This window comes from Eptatretus burgeri, chromosome 6 (assembly GCF_056783735.1).
Source record: "Eptatretus burgeri isolate ZD-2024b chromosome 6, Ebu_testis_v1, whole genome shotgun sequence".
Classification (NCBI taxonomy): domain Eukaryota; kingdom Metazoa; phylum Chordata; class Myxini; order Myxiniformes; family Myxinidae; genus Eptatretus; species Eptatretus burgeri.
In genome coordinates, this window is record NC_140966.1 from 78551125 (window position 1) to 78576124 (window position 25000).

The 25000-nt window shown below is 42.1% G+C and overlaps 1 protein-coding gene across 2 annotated transcripts in view; it reads right to left on the reverse strand.

Moving 5' to 3' along the window:
* Positions 1 to 25000, reverse strand: part of LOC147025135 (receptor-type tyrosine-protein phosphatase delta-like) — a 278354-nt gene that overhangs the window by 119212 nt on the left and 134142 nt on the right. The window contains exons 13-15 of one of the 2 annotated variants that reach the window (XM_085885801.1): positions 3602 to 3613; positions 3067 to 3182; positions 835 to 932 (exon numbers count right to left, since the gene is read on the reverse strand). In XM_085885801.1, the coding sequence (XP_085741927.1) occupies positions 835 to 932; positions 3067 to 3182; positions 3602 to 3613 (226 nt within the window). The remainder of the gene's footprint in view (positions 1 to 834; positions 933 to 3066; positions 3183 to 3601; positions 3614 to 25000) is intronic. The other variant, XM_085885802.1, reaches the window with a different exon arrangement.

Genomic DNA, 25000 nt, shown 5'->3' on the forward strand with positions numbered 1-25000 from the left:
TTTTATTGTACTAGCTTTGTCTGTCCTTTGCCTCGTTGTCTGTGCTTCCTTGTCTCCATGTTCCTCTCTGCTTCATTGTCAGTGCATTTGCCTCTTACCCTGTGTTGTCTCGGTTTTCCATGAGCCTTTTCCTCTGGAGTCAAAATTAAAAAGTAAGATATTATTCTGTGAAACATCCTACTTGCCCATAGCTAACATTCTAAATCCCTCGATGGCTCTCTCTCTTTCTCAAAACTAGAAGGGCACTCAGTACAGCGCATACCTCTGCCCTGTCATGCCTGATGCATAAGAACATATTGAGCCCAATACATTTTGGAAATATCGGGCCATATATCGTTTTTGGCCCCATCTCTCAATGGTGAAGAATCACTTTAAAAATTCTAGTAGCTGGATCAGGATCTGGATCTTCAGCAAAATATAATCAGTTCATCCTTCCTTGTCACACACCCAACCTGTCCCCAAAATTTCATCTGAATCCATCCACAACTTTTTGAGATATCCTGCACACAAACAAACAAACAGAAAAACAGACAGACAGACAGACAGACAGAAAGGGCTGAAAACATTACCTCTTACCTCCTTCCCCTTTGGTGGTGGAGGTAATAATATGACCAAACCTGCAGGACGTATTATGCTAGCTTCAACCCGATTGATCATGTTCTACACAATTATTATATTCGGACAGTACATCAAAAGAATGATGCATGATCCGCCTGTTTATGCATCTTAATATCCTGTTCCATTTACAAGTTATTTCTGAAAATTGATCACACCGTTTAAATGACCTTTGAACAATCACTGCTAAGTCCTTCTGTGTATTTCATAATCACTTACCTCGTACTCTTTTGTGAGAAGTAACCCATCATTGGCCATCAGTCGATCATAATAAGCATTGAAGTCTGCCATTTGGATTGGTGGATGGTTGACAAGTCCTAAAATGAAAAGAAACATGACCTTCTTTAAATTAATTGGAACCTCTCAATCACATGACTATCTACACCAATACAATGACCAACCAAGCATCTACAACCTTCGTTCCAAAAGCAATTCCCTACCTTTTTTTCAGGAAACGAGGTACATGGAGGTGGTGCTACTTTGTGTGCATGAAGAATCAACCATTCCATGCCTCAGTATGAATTTTCACCATATGCTTCAAGGTTGGGCAGCAGTAGGCAGTATCCAAAATGGTATCTTCCCAGCGAAAAACATCATAAGCAAAGAGCTGTAATTGAGTTATCGACGGCAGAGAAGCAATCAGTGGGGGAAATTCAGACACGTCTGAAAAACGTCTATAGTAATGACACAGTGGAGTGATGTCCTGTCGGTCACTAGGTGAAGTGGGTAAAGACATTGGAGGAAGGAAAAACCAACCTCTCTGACCAGCCATGTAGTGGTCGGCCATACACAGTGATGACACCAGACATCATCTAAAGTGTTGACGACATGACTCAGCAGGTTCAACATGTCACCTCTCGCCAACTATCGCAGGATTTAGAAATTGGTGCAGCCAGTGTGAGCAGAACAATTGACAGTATGGGGTATTCAAAGGTTTGTTCAAAATGGGCCTCAACAACCAACACAAGATTCAATGAAAGGACATTTTCTCTGAGTTGCTTGGACACTGAAGCAGAGTGGGAGGCATTTTATCGCACATTGTCACAGGTGATGAAACCTGGATTCATCACTTTGAACCAGAGAGGAAGTGACAATCTGAATCTGAACTCTCTAGAGTGGCACCACCTGACCAACCCACAGAGAAAGAAGTTTAAGGCTGTTCCTTCTGCGGGCAAAGCAATGGCTAATGTCTTGTGGAATATGAAGTTATCCTGGTGGACATCATGCCTAAAATACAGACAACTAGAGGGGGAGCACTCGGGAGAGTGCAAAACCTCCGCCGCCAATACTGCTGGGTCACTCAAGTGAACCTTATATCTTATTCATTAAATATGATGTCAACAGTGCTGACAGTTATAGTTCTTTTCTCCAACATTTTTTTTTTTGGGGGGGGGGGGTGGTTGGAAATCACTTAAAACATGTAGAAATGCAAAAAAAACCTTTCTTTTTCTCTAACAATTTTTTTTGGGGGGGTTGGAAATCACTTAAAACATGTAGAAATGCAAAAAATATATATTTTTCTTTTTTGGGGGGGGTAACAATTTCTTGGGGGGTGGAAATCACTTAAAACATGGAGAAATGCAAAAAAAAATTTCTCAATTTATTTGGGGGGGTAACAATTTTTTTTTGGGGGGGGGAGTTGTAAATCACTTAAAACATGCAGAAATGCAAAAAAAAAATTCTCTAACAATTTTTTTTTGGGGGGGGAGGGGGACCAAGTCCAAAATTTAATGGCATGATTCTTGGACCATACCTAACCCCCCCCCCCCCCCCCAAGTTTCGTCGAAATCCGTCGAGGAGTTTTTTCGTAATACTGTTCACAAACAAACAAACAAACAGAAAGGGGTGAAAAAGTAACCTCCATCCATCTTCGAAGATGGCGGAGGTTAATAAACTCGGAGGGCCACTTTGAAACTCTGAAGAAACAAAAGATGCATTTGCTCTGAGGCCGACCTGACATGCACAAGAAAGACATGTTTCTTCAACATGATGATACACATTTCCACACCACTGTGGACCAGAGGGACCAACCTGGAACTGTCTGTACTACCACATGGCCCACACCCATCATACAGCCAGAATTCAGTGCCATCAGACTATCATCGCGTTTTGGAGCATGGAAGGCCACCTTGCATGGACGAAAATTTGAGAACAATGACAGTGTTGTGTGAAGTGAAGAAGTAGTTCCGCAACAAGATTTTTTTTTTAAACCAACAAGGAATGCTAGCACTTATTTCCTGGTGGTGAAAAGCCATTAATAATGGGATGGAGATTTTGTACAAAATTGGGTCGATTAATATCACATTATGTAAGGGCATTTTAATGAGGTTTCATGCTCTTACATAAAAATTTGGTTGAGAAAAAAATTATTGGGACATTACTTTTGGAACGATCTCATATATTTGGCCATTGGCATCCCATCATAACACTGACTTATCGGTCATCAGGTACCTGTTGTCTGGCATTGCAGCCTCCGAAGCTGAACTGGATCAGTGCAGCTGTGACTGCTGTTACTGCTGCTACTTCCAGGAAGTCCTCCTTTCAGCATCTCCCCCTCTCCATGCTGCCTGATGGGAATGGCAAAGAAGTACAGACTGGAAGAGAGATAATCAGTTGGAAAGTGGCCGTTTTAAGGCCTCGTACTCAAAAAGCAACTTTCTTTGGAATATAAAAATGTCACGTGGTTGTTGCATGGCAAACACAAATTATAATGGAAAGACTCTCCATTACAAATGAAAAAATGTCCTTGAGGCTTTGCCGTGAACATTCCTGCAGACTGTAATTGTTCAACAAAAATCCAACCTGCCCTAAACGATTTGCATTACAATGACACAAATTGCCTTTGGGGCTCTTTAATGCTCAAAGCCAAATTGCTCCAGGGGCTTTTTCAAGAACGATCTCAACATAATTTATGGATCTTCCATGATTAAACCCAAAATCGCCAAGCTAAGAAAATAAAGGTTTCACTGTAGGCTTGGAGGCTCACCTGCTGGGTTTGCTGGTAGGAAAAGCCAAGGTGTCAAAGACAGATAGAGTGGAGAAAATCAGGATGCAATGAGATAAATATGGATAACGGAAGTGCAGGGTGGGTTAAAAAAAAGTATAACATTAAAAATAAAAACAATGAACAGATAGGAAAAATGTAAGAGAAGGGCAAAATAAAGAACAAGATTGATGAGGTGGAAAAGAGAAAACACCCATGTCGATGGAAAATGAAAGGAAAATAATGAAAGATGTATTTGAAAACAGGATTTGGACAAGGAAAGGGCGAGAGAGATGTGTAAGTATATTAGCATTTGGAGTGAGTTTTTGTGAAAAACAACGGAAGAAACAAATTATACATGAGTTTCTCATGAGATTTCACCATACATTTCTAGCATTCATCAGCACACCAATGCATGCCTGTATTGTTGACAATATCATATGAACACGCCCAGAATCAGATAAAAACAGATAGGTGGAGTCATATAGGGTATAATCGGTCTTACGTGCAATTGATACAACAAAACATTATTAATAATAAAGCACATGTACACAAAAACATGAGAATATAAGAGGATTGTGACCATCCATTCATTCATTGGGACCATACTCTGCACAAAGCATTCATGCAGTCAAGGCAGTCTCCTGGGCTGTTGGGCACAATCCTGGGCGATTGGGCACAATCCTGGACAGGTCAGCACTCCAACACAGGAAACTCAAATGACTCAATCATACCAGCAAGCTGGTACTCATTTTGCCAACCTCAGAAGGATGACAGGCAAAGTCAACCCCACCTGGTATCAACTCAACAGCAAAGCAGGATTTGAAATCAGGACCCTAAGACCCCCAAAACACAACTAGGCCATTAAGCCAACACCAGGCATACATATATGTATGTGAATGTACATATATATATATATATATATATATATATATATATATATATATATATATATACATACATACACACATATACATATACACATACATATATGTATGCCTGGTGGTGGCCTTATGGTTAGGGTTGTGTTGTGGTGGTCTTAGGGTCCTGATTTCAAATCCCCATTGGCTGTTTGGTTTAGATGAGGTTAGGTTGACTCTGCCTGTCATCCTTCTGAGGTTGGCAAAATGAGTGTCGGCCTGCTGGTATCCTGTGTTGGAGTGGCGACCCGTCCAGGATTGTGCCCAATGGCGAAGGAGACTGCTTAGGCAGCACAAATGCTCTGAACAGAGTATGGTCCCAATGGATGAACAGATATATATATATATATATATACACATATACATATACATATACATATACATATACATATACATATACATATACATATACATATACATATACATATACATATACATATACACATACACATACACATACACATACACATACACATACACATACACATACACATACACATACACATACACATACACATACACATACACATACACATACACATACACATACACATACACATACACATACACATACACATACACATACACATACACATACACATACACATACACATACACATACACATACACATACATATACATATACATATACATATACATATACATATACATATACATATACATATACATATACATACACATACACATACACATACACATACATATACATATACATATACATATACATATACATATACATATACATACACACACACACACACACACACACACACACACACACACACACACACACACACACACACACACACACACACACACACACACACACACACACACACACACACACACACACACACACACACACACACAGTGTCCCCAAGAAATGTACTCACTCTTTAAATGATAATAAATGCGTTGTTTATTGACTTAGAAACAAGATTAATGGTTAAATGTATAAATGGATAAATGCATGTTTACAAATGTTCAAACTGATGACCATCACGTTCCAAACACAGCCGATAACATGGACCAATGGATTCAACAGCGTTACGAATATGGTTAGGGTTGTGTTGTGCATTATATATATATAAGTATATATATAATGTAGAAATATAAGTAGAAAATAACTCCCACCCTCGGCCCCTGGAAAATGCAGTGCCAATAGTAAAATGCAGTGCCAATAGAAAATGCGTATACCATTTGGAACTACAAGACTGTCTTTCAATTTCCTCTTTCAGTTCATCGACTGTTGCTGGTTTTGAGCCGTAAACCTTATCTTTGAGATATCCCCAAAAAAATAAGTCCATTGGAGTGAGGTCTGGGGAATGTGCAGGGAATTCAACACTACCTCTTCGCCCAATCCCTCTGTTCGGATAAATTGCTTCGAGATTGGCCCTTACATCACGGTGGTAGTGGGAAGGTGCTCCATCTTGCTGAAAGTAAATCTCTTCGTGACCAAATATCTCTTTGACACGTGGACCGACGGATTCCTGCAGCAAGTTTAAGTAAACATCCCCAGTGACAGTTTGGTCAAAAAAGAATGGCCCTAGGATGCCCAATGCTGATATCCCACACCACATAGTAACCCCTCGTAAGTTTAAATGGTGTTCCATAGTAACATGCGGATTTTCAGGAGCCCAGTAGGTGCAATTGTGTCGGTTAATTGAGCCATTTAAGTTGAAGCTGGCCTTATCGTTCCAAACAATTTTGGATGGAAATGCTGCATCTTCTTCGCATTTGCCCAGGTACCACTCACAAAATTCAGCTCTCCGGTCAGGATAATTTTCATTTAGAGCGTGGATTAATTTTGGAATGTAACTTTTCCAATTAATTCGCTTCAAAATGCGATGGGTGCTTGATTTTGGGATTTCTGTCTCATGAGCCATTTGTCGCACAGATTTCCGTGGGGATCGGTGGAGGGTTTCCAGGAATGGATTTTCCTTTGCGGGGGTGGTTGATGACCGTGGTCTTCCTGAACGCTCCTTATGGACGTCATGCACAGTTCCATCTGTTTCAAACTTATCTCGGATGCGAGCAATGGTGCGTCGCGTTGGCGGATCTTAGTGAAAATGTCTTCTAAATTGTCCTTGCACTTCCATGATGTTTTCGTGCTTCCAGTAGCACTTTATGATAAATTTTCTTTCTTCAAAACCTAGTCGTACTTCTGCCATTATTCGGGTCAATTTGATCTGAAAATAAATTAAAAATTCAATGACTTATGAGGAGCCAAAATGTGAGTACATTTTTTTGGGACACCCTGTATATATATATATATATATATATATATATATATATATATATATATATATATATATATATATATATATATATATATATATATATATATATATATATATATATATATATATATATATATATATATATATCACTGGTGTCAGCAGTGGGATATTTAGACCTGTGCTGTGCTTCATGCACCTCAAAATTCAGACCTGTTTAGACAAGATATTATTGAAATTTATTGGTGCAGACAATGGCGGACCAACAAGGGCAGGTCCCGGTGGACCGTGGAGGTGATGTAAATATGAATAAGAAATTGATCCAGGACCCACATTACGTCGCAATGGAGGATGAAGAGGAAGCAATGGGAGAGGTAGAAAATAACTCCCACCCTCGGCCCCTGGAAAATGCAGTGCCAATAGTAAAGAATGGTGGATTATCGCCACCAATGCAGCCCGATAATAACACTATATTGTTCATGAAGCAGTTCATGGCAAAAATGGAGATGATGAGCAAAGAAAACAAGGCGCAAATAAAAATGATTGACGCGATGAGCAGAAAAATGGATGAAAACAGCAGAAAAATGGACGTGGTGGGTGATTAAATTTTTAAAAAGGAGATGAGAAGTGAGGGGCAGAGAAATGGCGGCAGTGTGAGAGAAGGGAAGGGAGTGCAGGATCGGTGTCCGTGAGGAGATGAGGGAGAGCGAGGCCAGACTGATGGGAAAGATTGGGAAAATAACAAAGGAGGTAGAAGGACCGACGAGAGCCTGGTGTTGGCGCAGTGGTTAGGGCAGCGGCTTGGGATCCAAAAGGTCCTGAGTTCAAGCCCCGTTCGGCCACTGAATTAATGCACCAGGGGGTTGACTCAGCCTGTCATCCTTCAGAGGTCGGCGAAATGAGTACCAGTAAACTGGGCCGGTGTATACCCCGGTTAAAATAGGTGTACCATATCCCTGTGTCGTTAGAGGCGACCAGGGTTGCGTAAGGGAAGGGCATCCGGCGTAAAACATGTGCCAAATCACTATGCGGATCATACGGATGATCCGCTGTGGCGACCCCTAACGGGAGCAGCCGACAGAAGAAGAAGTAGAAGGACCGACGACAGGACAGAATGAATTGAAAGAACAAATGGAGAACACAGGGGCGATAAAGGAGTGAAGAGCCACCCAGAAGGAATCAAAAAGAGAGATGACTGCAATTAAAAAAGAATGTAAAATCGTGCATGAGGAAAGGACGAAGAGAGTAGAGGAGGTGACACAGACGACAGGGAAAAGGAACAGGAAATGAAAACACAAATAGAAACAATGAAGGGGTGATGTTGGAGGGGGAAATACAGGAGGCACATTGGGAATGAACGAAGGTAAAAGAGGAGGTGGATGAGGTCAAAATGGATTGTTGAAATCAAAGTAAAACAGGTAGGAAATAGTAGAGTGAAGGAGGAGACGATAGAATGCATGAACATGTTATATTTACAGCGTGACAAAGTGCTCAAAGATCAAGCGAAGTGGATACAGGTCCTTGAGATGAACCGGGAGGAGTTGAGTACAGTGAAGGTGAGTCATGGCAAGTCTAGGCATGTGCATTTTTCTACTGGGTGTGTGTCGTGCTTTGGGGGGGGGGGATAAAGGACCTTGGAGTGATGAGAGGCATGGAATGTGTGCCGCGTGTGCAGAGCAAGTGTGACAGAGAGGATGCCAGGAATGAGTGGTGTGGAGTGCATGAGCGAGTGTCAGAGTGCAGGCTATGCACCGGCACAGATGGGGGTAGCTGTTAGATTAACTGAAGGGAGGAGTGAGCCCTCCGTGAGCAACAAATTAAAAACGCAGATGTGTTCTGGTCTCGAGCGTTGGAAAATTATCATGAATTTGGGTTCCACGACGGTCTGCGAGGTTCGTTCGCTTGCATGGCACGTCCAGGAGCGAGCATGACCTATGCCTCGTAAACCGCCCAAGCAGGGACGATTGCTTGGTTTGGTGACAAATGTTGAGGGGCCGGCGTGTAAATGCTCCATGAGAGATAAAACACTGGAGCACAGACGGCGAAACGAAAGGAAGTTGGCTTTAAATTTTTTTCCACAGGAACCAGGTGTGCAATATGCACAGTGTGCCCAGCATGAACAGTGGGCATGGTGAGCATGGCTTGGTTCCCCATGCGAAAGCCCTAATGCCCGGTGGCAAAAATTTAAAAACAAATTGGTGGGCGAAAGACATATGCCTGAGCACCTCTGCGGATGCAGGGGGCTCATTATAGTTGGGTTGAGAGTTTTGCACCCATGTAGGGAGTGCGGTTGTGTAACCGCCCCACATTGGGGGCCCAGGAGCAGTTGCCTTAGAGGGATGATAGTTAGGCCCACATGGGGGTACCAGCGGTGGTAGCCTCTATCTGGATACCGAAGCAGTGACCATGAGGGAGGGCTCGGATAAATTTAGGGATCTCGAGTGACAATAGGGACAATGTTAAGTCGAGACAATAAACACGAAGTGGGGACTTAGAGAGGTATAGAGGGTAGAGTTAAAAGGGAGCGTGCAGAGTACAAGGGAAGACAAGGGTGCACAAATTAATTCGGGGAAATTAGTTAGCTGATGCTGTGTTGGTGAGTGGAAATGCGTTTGTGTGAAGTTGATGAATTATGAGTGTGAGGGCAGGGCAACGGCCTGGTATGAGTGTGAATAATGAAGTGCATGGTGCAAAGGATTGATTTGGGGGAGTGGGTCCCACCCAAGGAAACTCAGGGGTTCGTTTAAAGTTAGATAGAGGGAAAGTCAAATTCACACATGGATGTCGTTCTGCGATTGGTGCTGTTGCGGAAAGATTAATTTAAATTTTTTTGTGGGGTGCAGAAGATAATGGACCAGCTGGGGGTGTGGCTTGTGAGCATAGTGTTCTAATGAAGTAAGCACCCCAGGCACTGGGGGCTCGTCGGTCAGGTGAGGCCGTAAGTAGGTCCAGGGGGGCAGTAGTTTATTCGTGGGTGCAGATACCCGAGGAGAGGGGCCTGGCACGCCAGTGTTGTGTTCAGTGCAGAGTTCAATGGGCCTGGGTGCCGAAGCAGCAGGGCCCGGGGCACCAAAATGCCATGAGGGCATCCCACATGTTAGGGTGAGGAGCAGGCAAGCTTGGAGGTTGCTCCAGTGTCCCGGCGGTGCTACGGTAAATATGTAGGTGGGCAGACCTGCCAGTGGAGCCACACTACCCAGCCACAAAATTGTGTGATGGCACAGAAAGAAAATTTGGTGGGCAAGGCCCAAAATTGGAAGAGCATCAACACATGGGCGATAGGAATTTGGGTTTTTAGAACCCCATTGTTTAACAAAGGACTCTTGGCAGGGTATAACCCCAGGGACAGTTTAAAAGTGTAACAATATTAGCGTAGTTAGGATCGATGAAGACCCCCTTTGCATCATCCACCATCGGGATGATCGCAGGCCGCTGGACTTTCCTTCCTGACGGAGTTGAGAATGAGATGTGTCACGACATAAATGTAAGACTGCATGTAGTTCTGCTCCTTTCCTTTTCCAGGGGAACCTTGGGGGGATTGGGTATGAATTTGGCAATGGGGATAGCAGGATATAGGAGACAAGACGTAGCAATGAATTGCAAAAAGAGGGGGGCTAGGGTAATGTACAGGAAGGAAAAGATGTTGGATGGGTGCAGACGAGTAGGGCCAACCTCAAGCTCTCTCTACCAGCACCACCACCACTGTTCCAGGTATGTGCACACCAGGGACCGCCTGACCATGTTGGTCGGACCTGGTGTTTGTTGATGGCTTTACCTGGTTTACCTTTTTCCTTTCGTCTTGTTTGCTTTGCCATTTACTTTGTCTTGCCATCCCCAGGACCATCAAAAGCATCACTCACCATGCTGGATCACTTGATGTGTGTCCATTGCATCACTCACCTCACTGCACCATTTGCTCCATAGCATGTGATCCACCTCCACCTGTTCTGTGGATTGCCCTTCACTGCAGCCCCATACTTCAGGGTGATACCTTTCCTGTATATTTTATGGACTGCCTTCACTGCAGCCCTGTGTTTCACTATTCCACGATGCTAATGAACTGCCTTTGTTGCAGCTCTGCTCCTGCTCTTTAGTAGTCACTTCAAAGACACTTTGAGATGGTGTATGGCCAGCTGTGTCCAGTGGGCATGCCTCCAGCAAGCTGTCCACTCCTTCATTGTGCTCTTTCTTTTTTTTTGTCCTAAAACCAGTTCCTGGATCAGAAATTGTATATAGTTGTATGGAGTTGTGTCGAGTTGTGTCGATTATTAAAGCCCACTGGTTATATGTTTTAGTTTCGAAAATTCCGACAATTTTGGTGTAGCATAAGGTTGTTTGTGTGAGTCAGTTAGGTAGTTTCCAATGCATCAGGTGGGACATATCTAGTTTAAATTGTCACACACAATAAAGGGTAGAGTTAAAGTGTATTAGGTAGGGGGCAACTTCACCTGCATGTCACATGGTTATGCTAACTTTTAATGGCAATGATGTAACATTTAACTGATGTCTCCAGCTGTTGAACAACTCAAGGTGAGTCTGGGATAGGGGAAAGGGTAGTGCTGTGGATTTCAGAATCGGCTCTGAGTAATGCACACAACATCCAGGTTTTCAGACAGTTATTTCCATAAATGCATGTTAAGAATAGACCCATCCCCTTGTCTGGTGGGATTCTAACTCTTTGATGCGTTGGAGAAAGGTAGAGAACAGGTTCCCTTCCTTTCTTATGGGATAATCTTTTTCTTTTTGCGATACGTTCATGACATATGATTTTAGGTCAGTTTTCATTTCTGCATGAGTGATATTCACCGTTCATGAATGCGATAAGATAGCCGTTAGCTAAATGGATACTCGTTCTATTCCCTTTCCATCAAGACACATTGGCTTGGAAATACACGATTTATTGACACATTTTATTTTGGTTATCATTTTCACATTGGATTTATAGGGCATTTGAGACAGGCCGACAGCAGCAGCAATGGCAGTTGGTGACAGTTGGACTGTTCCTGCTGGTTCTGCTCAGTCTGACTGGTTCCTGGCATACCTAGTTCTTGGCATACCTGGTTCTTGGCATTCCTGGTTCTTGGCATTCCTGGTTCCTGGGAATGACGACATGACGGCGATTGGTTTTTGAGCCTGTTTGGGGTGGGTGCATGGCAAGGCAGAGCACTGGCAGCAGAAACAAGCCAAGCTATAGAGAGCTCATTTGGAGAGGTAGACCAAGCCACATTCACAGATTTTGGGTTATTTTCGGAGACGCACAATGACTTCTGCCTTGGTAAGCCGAGACCGGATTTATTTTCCCCCTGAATGGTCTGATGCGTACCCATGTCTCATGTTTCATTGTTAAGGAAGGCATAGTGATAAGCATCTGCTCTTTGCCATTTTCTATAAATGCTTTGTGAATTCTTCATTTGATTGTGATTATTTTGTTGATTGAACACTTGATTTGAATTAATCCATTTGATCAACAAGGAAATAAAAAGCGTACCTTGGCCTTAGGCCAAACGTTATCTTGCCAAAAGACCTTGATTTGAGAGTTTCATTTTTTATGAAAAATCAGTTTTTTCGTCATGACGTCATCAAATGATATCATAACGATGAAATTTTTATATATCTGAGAAACACTCTTCTAGGGCTTCAATTTGAGGTGCTACTCGATATTGTTAGTCAAAGATTTAAAAATAACCTTCATGAAGGTCAACTTCGACCTTCGGCGCTAACCATGAAGGTCAAGGCCGATCGCCACCAAAAACTAATCAGCTGAGCGCCTATCGATATGCTATATATCCACCAAGTTAGGAGATTATCCGATAAAATTTACTCAAAAGCTAAGCGTCTCGTTGATTTTGATGTTTGACCTTCTGGTGACCTTGACCTTTGACCTTGACCTTCGAAATTTTGGGCGTCGAAAGGTATTGCGCTCACGCGTATACATGTCAAGTTTGAGAGGCATTGCTTTAGAACTCTGACTTAGAGAGCAAGTTGAAAGTTGAAAATCAATTGTAACAGACAAATATTTAAATATATAAACAAAAAAAAACAAACAAACTGATCGAGTAACATATCTTGCTTTGGCAAGATAATAAAACGTCTTCCAGTTTCTGTATTTTTCTTAAAATAAATTCCTTGTTGACGTTTCAACCTGTCCGTGATTGTCATTTCCTTCCATTGATCCAGCATTGTCCAAACTTAGATAGACTGGGAGATTATAATTGCCAAACTAATTAACCTGTCATCGTTGGCATGCACCAGCGGTAAACGCTCGGCCGCATGACTTAAGATCTAATCAAGATAAGATTGGTGCATCGCCAAGGGCACGTTCCCTAGGCAGGAGGCCACGTGATCTCTAGTTAAACGGCAGATTAGACAGTGGACACTGGACCGCGTGATTAACTGATTGGCGTTTGTGGTTGTTAAGCAACCCACTGTACGATGAAGTTAATTGTGAGCGGTGGCCCCAGGTCCAGTTCTTCCAAGGAGAAACGAGGATTAACCCCCTCATAATACACTTCGTACCCATGGCCGTAATAACTGGTGTCAGGAGTGGGATATTTGGACCTGTGGTTTTATTAAGTTGTATCGAGAAAATAGAATCTTATGTTAATTAGATATTCCGACATATCATTTTCAATACATTTGTAAAAATTTCTAAAAACATGTTTTCAGTTTGCATTATGGGTATTTTTGTAGATCGGTTCTAAATTTTTTTAAATATAATCCTTTTAAAATTCATGCTGTAACACAACAAAATGTGAAAAGGTCAAGGGGTGTGAACACTTTCTGAAGGCACTATATACATATATGTGTACATATTCCAGACTCGTGTTTTAGGAGTGCGATCGCCCTCGCGCATCATCGCGCTCATCAAATTTTGTCAAGGGGTGTTGATCGTGCGCCTGGAAAAAAAAAAGAAAGGCGGAAGAAAAAATAAAGAGAAAAAAGAAATAGAACAGGGAGTACACAACAGTACACTACAAAGGAATGATGAATGTAACTCTTGCAACAACCAAAGTTAAAGCACTGAAATCAGACGTTTTACCACCACTTCAACAGTGTTGAGAAGAGAGATTCAGCTCTGATCAAGCGTTGTACAAGCATATGAAGTGGCTTGACTCAGCTAACTGGGGTGATATAGAGTCCAATTTCCAGTCAGTTGAATTTCTGGCCTCCCACTTTGAAATTACACTAAGCCACTGTGACTTAGAAAAGTCCAAACTGAAAAGGGAGTGTAAAGACCTCAGGTACACAATGAACCACTACTTTAGCAAATTGAAAGCCAAGTCTATGTGGAAAAATATCTTTTAGTACTGCAAGCATGAGTTTCGAAATGTGTTTGCTGGCAGAAATACGTGTATGTATAAGCATCATTAATAGCAGTGTGGAGGGGGTATTTAGCCATCTCACTCACATGTTGTCAGACAGGAGGCTAAATCTTAAGCACGGCACCATGGAAGATCTTCTTCTTGTTAAAGTCAACAATTTGGTCTGGACAGAAAAAGAGAGGGAAGAAGTGATGGAAGCTGTCCTTGACAACTACATGAAGCAACAGTGGAATGTCAAACTGGACGTCACTGACTACGCATCAGGTAGCCTTGGAGCCTCAGTAACACGGTGCAAAATCAGAGAGAATGACTGAAAAATCAAGCAGCAGCAGTGACGGTATTGCTGGCATCAGCAGTGATGACATTTGTTCTGAGGGTGGAAGTGGCTTTGATCGGAATGATTCAGACACATCAGAATGGAGGATGATGCCCAATGATTCCGACATGGAAGTGTTTTTGGAGGTTCTTGTTGGCAGCTCTGAGAATGAGAACATTACATTGGTTGTGTTAAACATTGGATGTGTTTTTGTGTTGAACCTAGGCTGGTGTTGGATGACTTAACATAATGAATATTTTCTAGTTGGAGGTATGCTAAATAATTGTATCAGAGACAATTTGTATGAAAATGACATTGCATTGCAAGTGCTCCAAGGGTTTTCTCTATATTTTTTGAAATTATCACACTAAATTGCAATGTGCAACACTTGTTCTTTTCTCTAGTCTCCACTTATTTGAGAAAATACAATCACTCTCACAAAAACAAAAATCGAGAGTGATATTCACGTTAACAAAAATCCAGGAGAGTGATTTACAGCTCTCGCAGATTTTACAAACACGAGTCTCTGCATATATACATATACAGATGTAGTGTGCATATATGTATACAGATATACACATAACATACATAAACTGACGACTCCCATGCTCTTCCAGCCGAAGAAGCTGCATAAAGCAACCATGAAAGGCTACCCAAGGTGAGCCCTTTTTTTTTGTATACCTTGGTCGAGGCTCGTATGAGAGCTAACACACAACTCACAGCAAGGAGGCATGAGACAAGAGGGGTGGGAGTGGAAGGGACAAAACAGTGGGGAACAGACACATTAGGTGAACTGTGGAAGGGAGAGGGATGGGGATGGAATGGGGAACATGGCGAAGAGAAGATGGACATTGCAGGGACTTTCAGGAAGGAAAGCAGGAGAATTGAAGGAAGTGGGCTTGGGTGGATTATTGGGGGTAGAAAAGATCGAAGATTTGGATGGGGGAAGATAAGAGGTGGTGGTGAACAGCTGTTTTGAAAGCCTGGAGGGAAGAATGGGAAAGAATAGAGTGAGGAAGTTTATTCCAAAGGCGGGAAAAAAGAGGAATGAAAGAGTGAAGATGGGCAGTGATTCGTGATTTTGGTAGTTTTACCAGAAGGGGGTTGTTGGCGGATCTTGAGCGCCCTGTGGAAATGTGGTGGGGACAAATCGCAGAGAGAGCAGGGGGGGCAAGGCTGGAGAGGAGTCGGTAGAAGACAGAAAGACCACCGACCAACCTGCGGTGATTGAGTGAGAGGCCCAAAGACTCAGCTTCATTGCGGGAGATGCTGATGGTCTTAAATGCCCTGGTTTCGACAGCGTGAAGCCGAGAAAGGTGGGAGGCAGGAGCACCAGCCCAGAGGGGAGAGCAGTACTCCATCAGGCTACGGACAAAAGCTTTGTAAGTGGTCAGGAGCTCAAGAAGGCTGAGGAAGGACTTTGCACGACGGAGGATTCCCAGTCGGCGACTGGCTTTTGAGGCGAGGTTGGAAATGTGACTTTCCCAGGAAAGGTCATGGCAGATAGTGAGACCCAGAAGCTTGAAAGAAAAGACTTCTTCCAGAGGATTGTTGAGAAAGTGGATGGGGGGGTTTTGTAAACGGTTCTTTCGAAGAGACATAGTGAGAGTGTGAGATTTGTTTGGATTGAAAGACATGTTCCACGTGTTGGACCAGTTTGTGATTTTATCCAGATCTGCAGTGAGCGAAGAAGCTGCTGCTTGCCGGTCTGAGGGATGACAGATGGTACGGCAGAGGGTGGAGTCGTCGGCAAAGAGAAATAGAGGATTTTCCAGAGAGTCCGAGAGATCATTGATGAAAACCAGAAAAAGAACAGGGCCCAGAACGCTACCTTGAGTAACTCCAGCCTGCACAGGAAGAGGGGATGAAAGAACTCCATTTAGGGCCACATGTTGACTGCGACAGGAGAGGAAGTCTGCGAGCCATGAGTGGAGATGGCCTTGAATACCATGGGAAGAGAGTTTGGTGAGTAGGGCAGGGTGCCAGACTGTGTCAAAAGCACGTGATATGTCCAGGGATACGGCTCGGATTTCCTGTCTGGCATTGAGGACCTCTATCCATTGATGGGAGAGCAGAAGCAGCATATCCAGGGTAGAGTGACCTGGTCTGAAACCAAATTGATGATTGGAAATCAAGCCATTGGAGAAGAGGAAGGATTTCATGTCTGAAGCGATGATGGATTCCATCACCTTGCTGATGATTGGGAGAAGGCTGATTGGTCTGTAGTTACAGGGATCTGTTTTTGCACCTTTTTTATGCAGGGCAGTGATGTTAGCAGATTTCCCAGCAGATGGCAGATGACCTTGGGCAAATGAGAGGGTGAATAGAACAGAGAGAGGGTGAGCAAGAGCAGAAGAGCAGGCTTTGAGGACACGTGGGCGGATGCCGTCTGGACCGGTTGCAGAATCTGACTCGAGGTTTGAAAGCAAGCTCTCCACCTTGTCAGGAGAAAAGGATACAGAGTCCAGGGACAGTTGGGTGCGACTGGGTAAAGTGGGTAGAGATAGTGATGGGTTTAGGACAAGATTTAGCTGCAAACACCGAGTTTAGACATTCAGCTTTATCACGTGTGGAATCAGCAGTGCGGCCATTTGAGGTAAGGGAGGGGATGGAGGGGGAACATACACCAGAAACAGATTTGATTAAACACCACCAGGATTTTGAGGAGGGAGAGAGGTTTGAGAGTTCAGACTTGAGATGAGAAAGATGTTGCTTTCTGGCTCTCCTGAGGGTAGATACACACTTGTTCCGAGCTTTGTGGAAAGAACTGAGATTGCCCTCAGTTGGGTTTGCTTTCCATGAGGCAAAGGCAAGTTGTTTCAGGACAACTGCCTCGCCACAAGCTTCAGTAAACCAAGGGCGGGAGGAAGGGTAAGACAACTGAACACGAGAGGGGATAAATCTGTGCATGAGGGAGAGCAAGTTTCTTTGAAAGAATTCCCAGGATGAGTTGATGTTTGAGAAAGTAGTGATAGGAGACCAGTCTGTAAGTTTGATGGCTGCTCGGAGACCCTGCCAGTCGGCTTGAGTGAAATGCCAGACTCGACGGAGGTGAGGTGGTTCTCTGATAACAGCCAGAGAGATGTCCACTTTGACAAGGACGTGGTCAGAAGAACCAATTGGAGCGAAGGAAGAGCAGCAGATATTGTCAGGGAAATTTGTCAAAATCAGATCCAGAAGAGATGGAGTACCATTGGTTGAGATCCGGGTCGGGAAGTTGACCGATTGAGTCAGTCCCAATGAGTCGCAGAAAGCTTTTGCTGAGGTGCCATGGCAGGTGAGAGAGGTACCCACACCTAGCCAACTAGCGTGATGACAATTGAAGTCACCACATAAGAGGAAGAGAGAGTTTGCATGAGAAGATAGAAGATGGTCCATGTTTTTGGATAGTGAGGTGTAGATGGAGTCATTTAAACCTGTCCCAGAGTTCTTCCACAGCTGTAAAGACGTTCACAAAGAGTACACACATGAAAATGCCAATGCTACACACACCCTCAGCTGCAGGACCAGTTTCATCGCTTTTTGGCGAATCATCAGTGACAGCACAGACAGCAATGCATACGAATGAGACTCCCAAGCATGCACCACATGTAAACATCAAAAGCAGTCAACATACAAATGAAAAATGAAGAACCACCCACATCTCTCACCAAGGAATAGAGGGAATAACCAATTAGCTCTCACCAAATCAATTCCTCCATTCACATTCACAGATTAGAAATGTGGGTGGGTCTTTGTTCCGTGGGCCTTATGGTCTCCAAAAAAAAAATATGTATGTGTATGTGTATGTAAATATGTGTATGTATATGTATATGTATATATATATATATATATATATATAAGTATATTTATATATATATATATATATATATATATATATATATATATATGTGTTTATATACATATATATATATATATATATATATATATATATATATATATAGATATATATATATGTATATGTGTATGTATGTGTATATATGTGTATGTACATGTATATGTATATATGAATATGTGTATATATATATATATATATATATATATATATATATATATATATATATATATATATATATATATATATATGTTTATGTATGTATATATGTGTATGTATATATATGTGTATGTATATGTATATATGTGTATGTGTATGTGAATGTGTATATGTGTATGTATATGCATATGTATATATAAGTATGTGTTTGTATGTGTGTGTATATATGTGTTTGTATGTGTGTGTATATATGTATATGTATATGTGTGTGTATGTATGTGTATATATATATATATATATATATATATATATATATATATATATATATATATATATATATATATATATATATATATATATATATATATATATATATATATATATATATATATATACAGTAGACGAGGCGTAAGTCGTCACCATCGGGACCGAGAAAAAAGTGACGACTAAGACATGTGACGACTTCCGCGTATGCGAACATTCATGATGACTGTGGGGTGAAGGACGAAGTGCCATGTGGCCTGGACACACGTGTGAGAGGGCGCAACAATCTCTAAGCCGGATATTGTACCATAAGGGAAACACAATCCTCGGGGCAGAGGTGGGGGTTCATTGGTTAGTTGGAAAGTGATCAAGCAAAGATGGAATTCATGAATCAGTTTATCAAAAGTAAATATAATGAACAACTGTAAGACAACTCGTATACCATCGGTGATGGTATATGACCATCAACAAATGTGGAATGAATGGCTGTTAGAATTCATTCATTGAAATGAATGTAGAATGAGTTTTCATATGGAAAGAAAACTCAAATACCATCGACAAATACATGACACACAGTCATCATGATGACTACCACTCAATACCTATGTGAAAGTGAGTGTGGTGATGTACAAAACAAGCCAATATAAAACCATGATGGGACTTCAACACGAAGCTCAATCGATCCTTTACTCCTTCGCCAGAAACTGCATTGCGCAGCTTGTCTACCTCTTCTGATGCATGTGGGACGGCGCGCTGACTGAGCTGAACGCAGCGCAGTTATAAATAGCCCGTGCATCACGATTCCATGAAATAGGGCTTCTCACGAGGTGGAAGTTCCGTGTGATGAGTTCGACATGGTAATTTACTTGAGTTTCCATTACGCGGGAACGGACAACATCTGACGACTTAGACGAAGTGACGACTTCGAGATGACGACTTACAGACTTTATTCAAAGTCTGTAAGTCGATTTAACATTAGATAAATTCGGGACGTTTTGATTCGGGACGTTAAAACCCTAACAGCTTAGGCGAAGTGACGAGTTACACGCTGCCGACTTACGCCCAGTCATCTGTGTATATATATATATATATATATATATATATATATATATATATATATATATATATATATATATATATATATATATATATATATATATGTATATATGTATATATGTATATATGTATATATGTATATATACATATATATATATAAATATATATAAATATATATATACATATATATATATAAATATATATATACATATATATATACATATACATATATATATACATACATATATATATATACATATATATATATATAAATATATATATATATAAATATATATACATATATATATATACATATATATATATATATATATATATACATACATATATACATATATATATATATATATATACATACATATATATACATATATATATATATATATATATATATATATATATATATATATATATATATATATATATATATATATATATATACAGACACACACACATACATATATACATATTCATGCACATACATATACATACACACACATACACACATACATACATATACACACACACATACACACATAAATATACATATACAGTGGGGAGAACAAGTATTTGATACACTGCCGATTTTGCAGGTTTCCCTACTTGCAAAGCACGTAGAGGTCTGTAATTTTTATCATAGGTACACTTCAACTGTGAAAGACGGAATCAAAAACAAAAATCCTGAAAATCACATTGTATGATTTTAAAATAATTAATTTGCATTTTATTGCATGAAATAAGTATTTGATACATCAGAAAAACAGAACTTAATATTTGGTACAGAAACCTTTGTTTGCAATTACAGAGATCAGACATTTCCTGTAGTTCTTAACCAGGTTTGCACAGACTGCAGCAGGAATTTTGGCCCACTCCTCCATACAGATCTTCTCCAGGTCCTTCAGGTTTCGGGGCTGTCGCTGGGCAACACAGACTTTCAGCTCCCTCAAAGATTTTCTATTGGGTTCAGGTCTGGAGACTGGCGAGGCCACTCCAGGACCTTGAAATGCTTCTTACGGAGCCACTCCGAAGTTGCCCTGGCTGTGTTTCGGGTCGTTGTCATGCTGGAGGACCCAGCCACGCCCCATATTCAATGCTCTTGTTGAGGGAAGGAGGTTGTTGGCCAAGATCTCACAATACATGGCTCCATCCATCCTTCCCTCAATACGGTGCAGTCATCCTGTCCCCTTTGCAGAAAAGCATCCCCAAAGAATGATGTTTCCACCTCCATGCTTCACAGTCGGGATGGTGTTCTTGGGGTTGGACTCATCCTTCTTCTTCCTCCAAACACGGCGAGGGGAGTTTAAACTAAAAAGCTCTATTTTGGTCTCATCAGACCACATGACCTTCTCCCATTCCTCCTCTGGATCATCCAGATGGTCATTGGCAAACTTCAGACGGGCCTGGACATGTGCTGGCTTGAGCAGAGGGACCTTGTGTGCGCTGCAGGATTTTAATCCATGACGGCATAGTGTGTTACTTATGGTTTTCTTTGATACTGTGGTCCCAGCTCTCTTCAGGTCATTCACCAGGTCCTGCCATGTAGTTCTGGGCTGATCCCTCACCTTTCTCATGATCATTGAGGCTCCACGAGGTGGGATCTTGCATGGAGCCCCAGACTGAGGGAGATTGACTGTTATCTTGAACTTCTTCCATTTTCTAATAATTGCACCAACAGTTGTTGCCTTCTCACCAAGCTGCTTGCCTATTGTCCTGTAGCCTATCCCAGCCTTGCGCAAGTGTACAATTTTGTCCCTGATGTCCTTCGACAGCTCTCTGGTCTTGCCCATTGTGGAGAGGTTGGAGTCTGAACAGCTGTCTTTTATGCAGATAACGAGTTCAAACAGGTGCAGTTAATACAGGTAATGAGTGGAGAATGGGAGGGCTTCTAAAAGACAAAACTAACAGGTCTGTGAGAGCCGGAATTCTTACTGGTTGGTAGGTAATCAAATACTAATTTTATGCAATAAAATGCAAATTAATTATTTAAAAATCATACGATGTGATTTTCAGGATTTTTGTTTTAGATTCCGTCTTTAACAGTTGAAGTGTACCAATGATAAAAATTACAGACCTCTACGTACTTTGTAAGTGGGGAAACCTGCAAAATCAGCAGTGTTTCAAATACTTGTTCTCCCCACTGCACATACATGTGTATATGTATATATATATATATATATATATATATATATATATATATATATATATATATATATATATTTTTTTTTTTTTTTAAACGGTTTTGAAAGTTACCCCAGAGGAGAGCATACATGGATACGTAGGTGACCCGAGGATCAATTATTTCATTATTCTATGTGTAGATAGTCCTTGGTCCTTTAGTGAGGGGTTGATCGGGGGGAGGGGGGGGGGGTTGGAGTGGGTGGTGGGCATGTTTTGGTTAGTTTTTCCCTGTGTGATTTCTTCCTGCTGCCCCTCTCTGTGTTTTCCCAGTGTGATGTCTTCCTTTCCCTCCTCTGTTCCTTTCAACAATCTCCCTCCTACACCCCATTGGTCTGTTCTCTCCCCCTCTGCTACCTTCAATCTTTCCTCCTTGCAACATTGGTCCATTGTCCCCCCCCCTTGCTTTCTCAATCCACCAATAATCTCCCCTTCACCGAATATCATTTTGACAATTCTTCTTTCACCGCATCGGTCTTACCTTCAACCCCTTGGCCATTCGGTAATCCCTCAGTCCAGCGGAATCTCTCACTGTTTTCGCTCCATTCTCACAAGCATGTTTATGGCACAAAGCACGGTGCTTGGTGTTTGTGGCCTGTGGGACGGTGCTTCTCGCATGTGAAACAGTATGTAAAGTCCATAGGGCGTTTTGCACGCACAAGGAGGGCTGAGGGCTCCCGTCGCGGCCTTGGATGCGTGAAGGGAGGGCGGGGGCTGCATTGAAAGTTCCCTCAGAATGACGGGGCATTTTCTAATAGCTGCAGCATGGTCCTGCCCCCATTGGAAGCGCACCAATGAGGAGGCTCACATGAGCCGAGATGGAAAAAAAGTGTTCTATGATGAGGAGTACACAAGTACACAAGAGGAGATGGAAAAAAGGTGAGATCCTGTGAGGAAAAAGGAGCTCGGAGCTGGTCCTCATTCCTTGTGGGAGAAAACTCAGTTGGGGTTCTGAGGTGTGGGGATAGCAAAGATGGAACAGAGTTGGGAGAGGGAGGTTGAGCCTTGGGGGGGATGGGGAGGTTGGGGAATGTTGGTGGGGGGGGGGGGAGGGATTGAGGAGTTGTGGCAGGTGGGAGTTCATGGCACGAGGGTGACTGGGGAAGAGATTTGAAGGCTTGAAGTAGGGAGGTGATTGAAATCAATTGGGTTGGTGAGGAGGTTGACACCTGGGGTTTGGGAGTGGTGGTTCATGACTTGGAGTTTGTGAGGTGGGAGAGGGGGAAGAACTTTGGGAATGGTTTTGAAACAGCACAGGGCTTACCTTGGGTAGCCTTTCATGGTTGCTTTATGCAGCATTCTTCAGCGAAAAGAGCATGGGAGGAGTTGATTTATTTATATAATCCAAGACACCCAGGTTTATTTGATTCAGTGAGAGCTAACTGGTTATTCCCAGTGGAGTTTTACCTCCACCTTTGGCATGTTCTTGGAGAAGATTATCTGCAGTTAGTGCAGGAGTTAGTGACCTCTCCTCGGCTTACAGAGGTGGTGAGTGATCAATGTTGATTATAAAATACTGACTGAGGTGCTGGATAAGCATGTGCACAATGTCACGGGGGATATTTTGCATCGAGAACAGACTTGTGCTCTCTGGGTCACAAAGTGTCAGACAACTGTTTGGGCTTGCACAAGAAAGAGGCCTCTCACCAAGTATCGTTGGTTTGGATGAGGAAAAAATTTTTAACAGTCGGTGTCTCATGAGTACCTGATGGCTGTTTTGAATAATTTTGGCTTTGGGGCAAATCTATTATATTGGATCAGCCTCATGTGTAGGGACCTTGAAGCCCATGTGTCGGTGAATGGGCATCTATTGAGAACTTTCCCAGTCACCTTTGGGTCAGACAGGTCTGCTCACTATTTGCTTGTGCACTGCCAGCAGTCCCATCCTGCTCTGTGTTCTGGTTATCCAGAAGTCCCGGAGAGTGCCTAAAAGTGAGGCTCCACATGGATGACATTTCGGTGTTCATCACTAACACTTGCCATGCGTAGGCTAGTGGGTTACTGCGAGTGTTTTGGGTTGGCCTCCTCTTCCAAGATTAACTTTGGGAAGAGTGAGGTCATCCACTTTGGCCGACACAGAGTGAGCTCTGCCCCTTCTTGCCAGTACACAGAGCAGACAGATGCATTGAGGATCTCAGAGAATATTCTGACTCTGGTGGTCTTGCCTCTAAGAACTGGCTGGACATCAACTGAAGACTTCAAGGAGAGGGTTGTTTCTTGGCAGTCACACTGACTCACCATGGAAGGGCATAATTTAGTTATTAAAACCATTTTGGTTAGTAAATTGATGCATTTGGCTCAAGTCTTCATGATTTCCCCCTGTGGTGAGACAGGCTCTAGAGAAGCTGTTCTTCAGCTTTCTTCTGGGGCATCCAAGCAAAGTGTAGGAATCGGCTTGTGGTAGAAATGACCCCATCCTTGAGAGGGAAGGGTGTCCCGAGTCCTTCGTTTGTATGTATATCTGTGTTTTCCTCTTCTCTAATGGAGTTAATTGTGTCAGAGGACTCAGGTCACCTACTGCAATGGGAGTATTTTTTCTTTTTCTTGGGACTGCTCATTTTCTTTGCATGGTTCTTCCACTGCCCCAGCACATAGTCTTTCCGTGTGTGCTCATTCTGAACAAAAATGAGCTTTCTCATTGTTAACTGAACATGTTACTATCATGGCACACTGATATTATGGCCCATATACCCGTATCATCCATGCACCCTATTATGTCACATACATTGCCATTATCTATATCCTTATTGATTATTCAGATATTTAACAACCACCTTTGTGCATATCAAATCTAAATTGCATCAATGAAGGTGAGTATGAAAAAAATTCAAACTATGTTCCCTATGGCTAGTCAATCATGTGTATGAAATTTTGCATCGATTTGTTACACAGTTCTGGAGAAGACTTTTTTTGGTTTATATTTTCAATTTAATATGGCCACCAGACCACATGACTGATGATGTCACATTTAATTATTCACTCACATCAGGTCGTAGATAAGATATAAGAAGTTTCAGATTTTTCAGATAAGGATTTCGATTCAACCAATCATGGCTGGAATACCACTTCACCCATGACA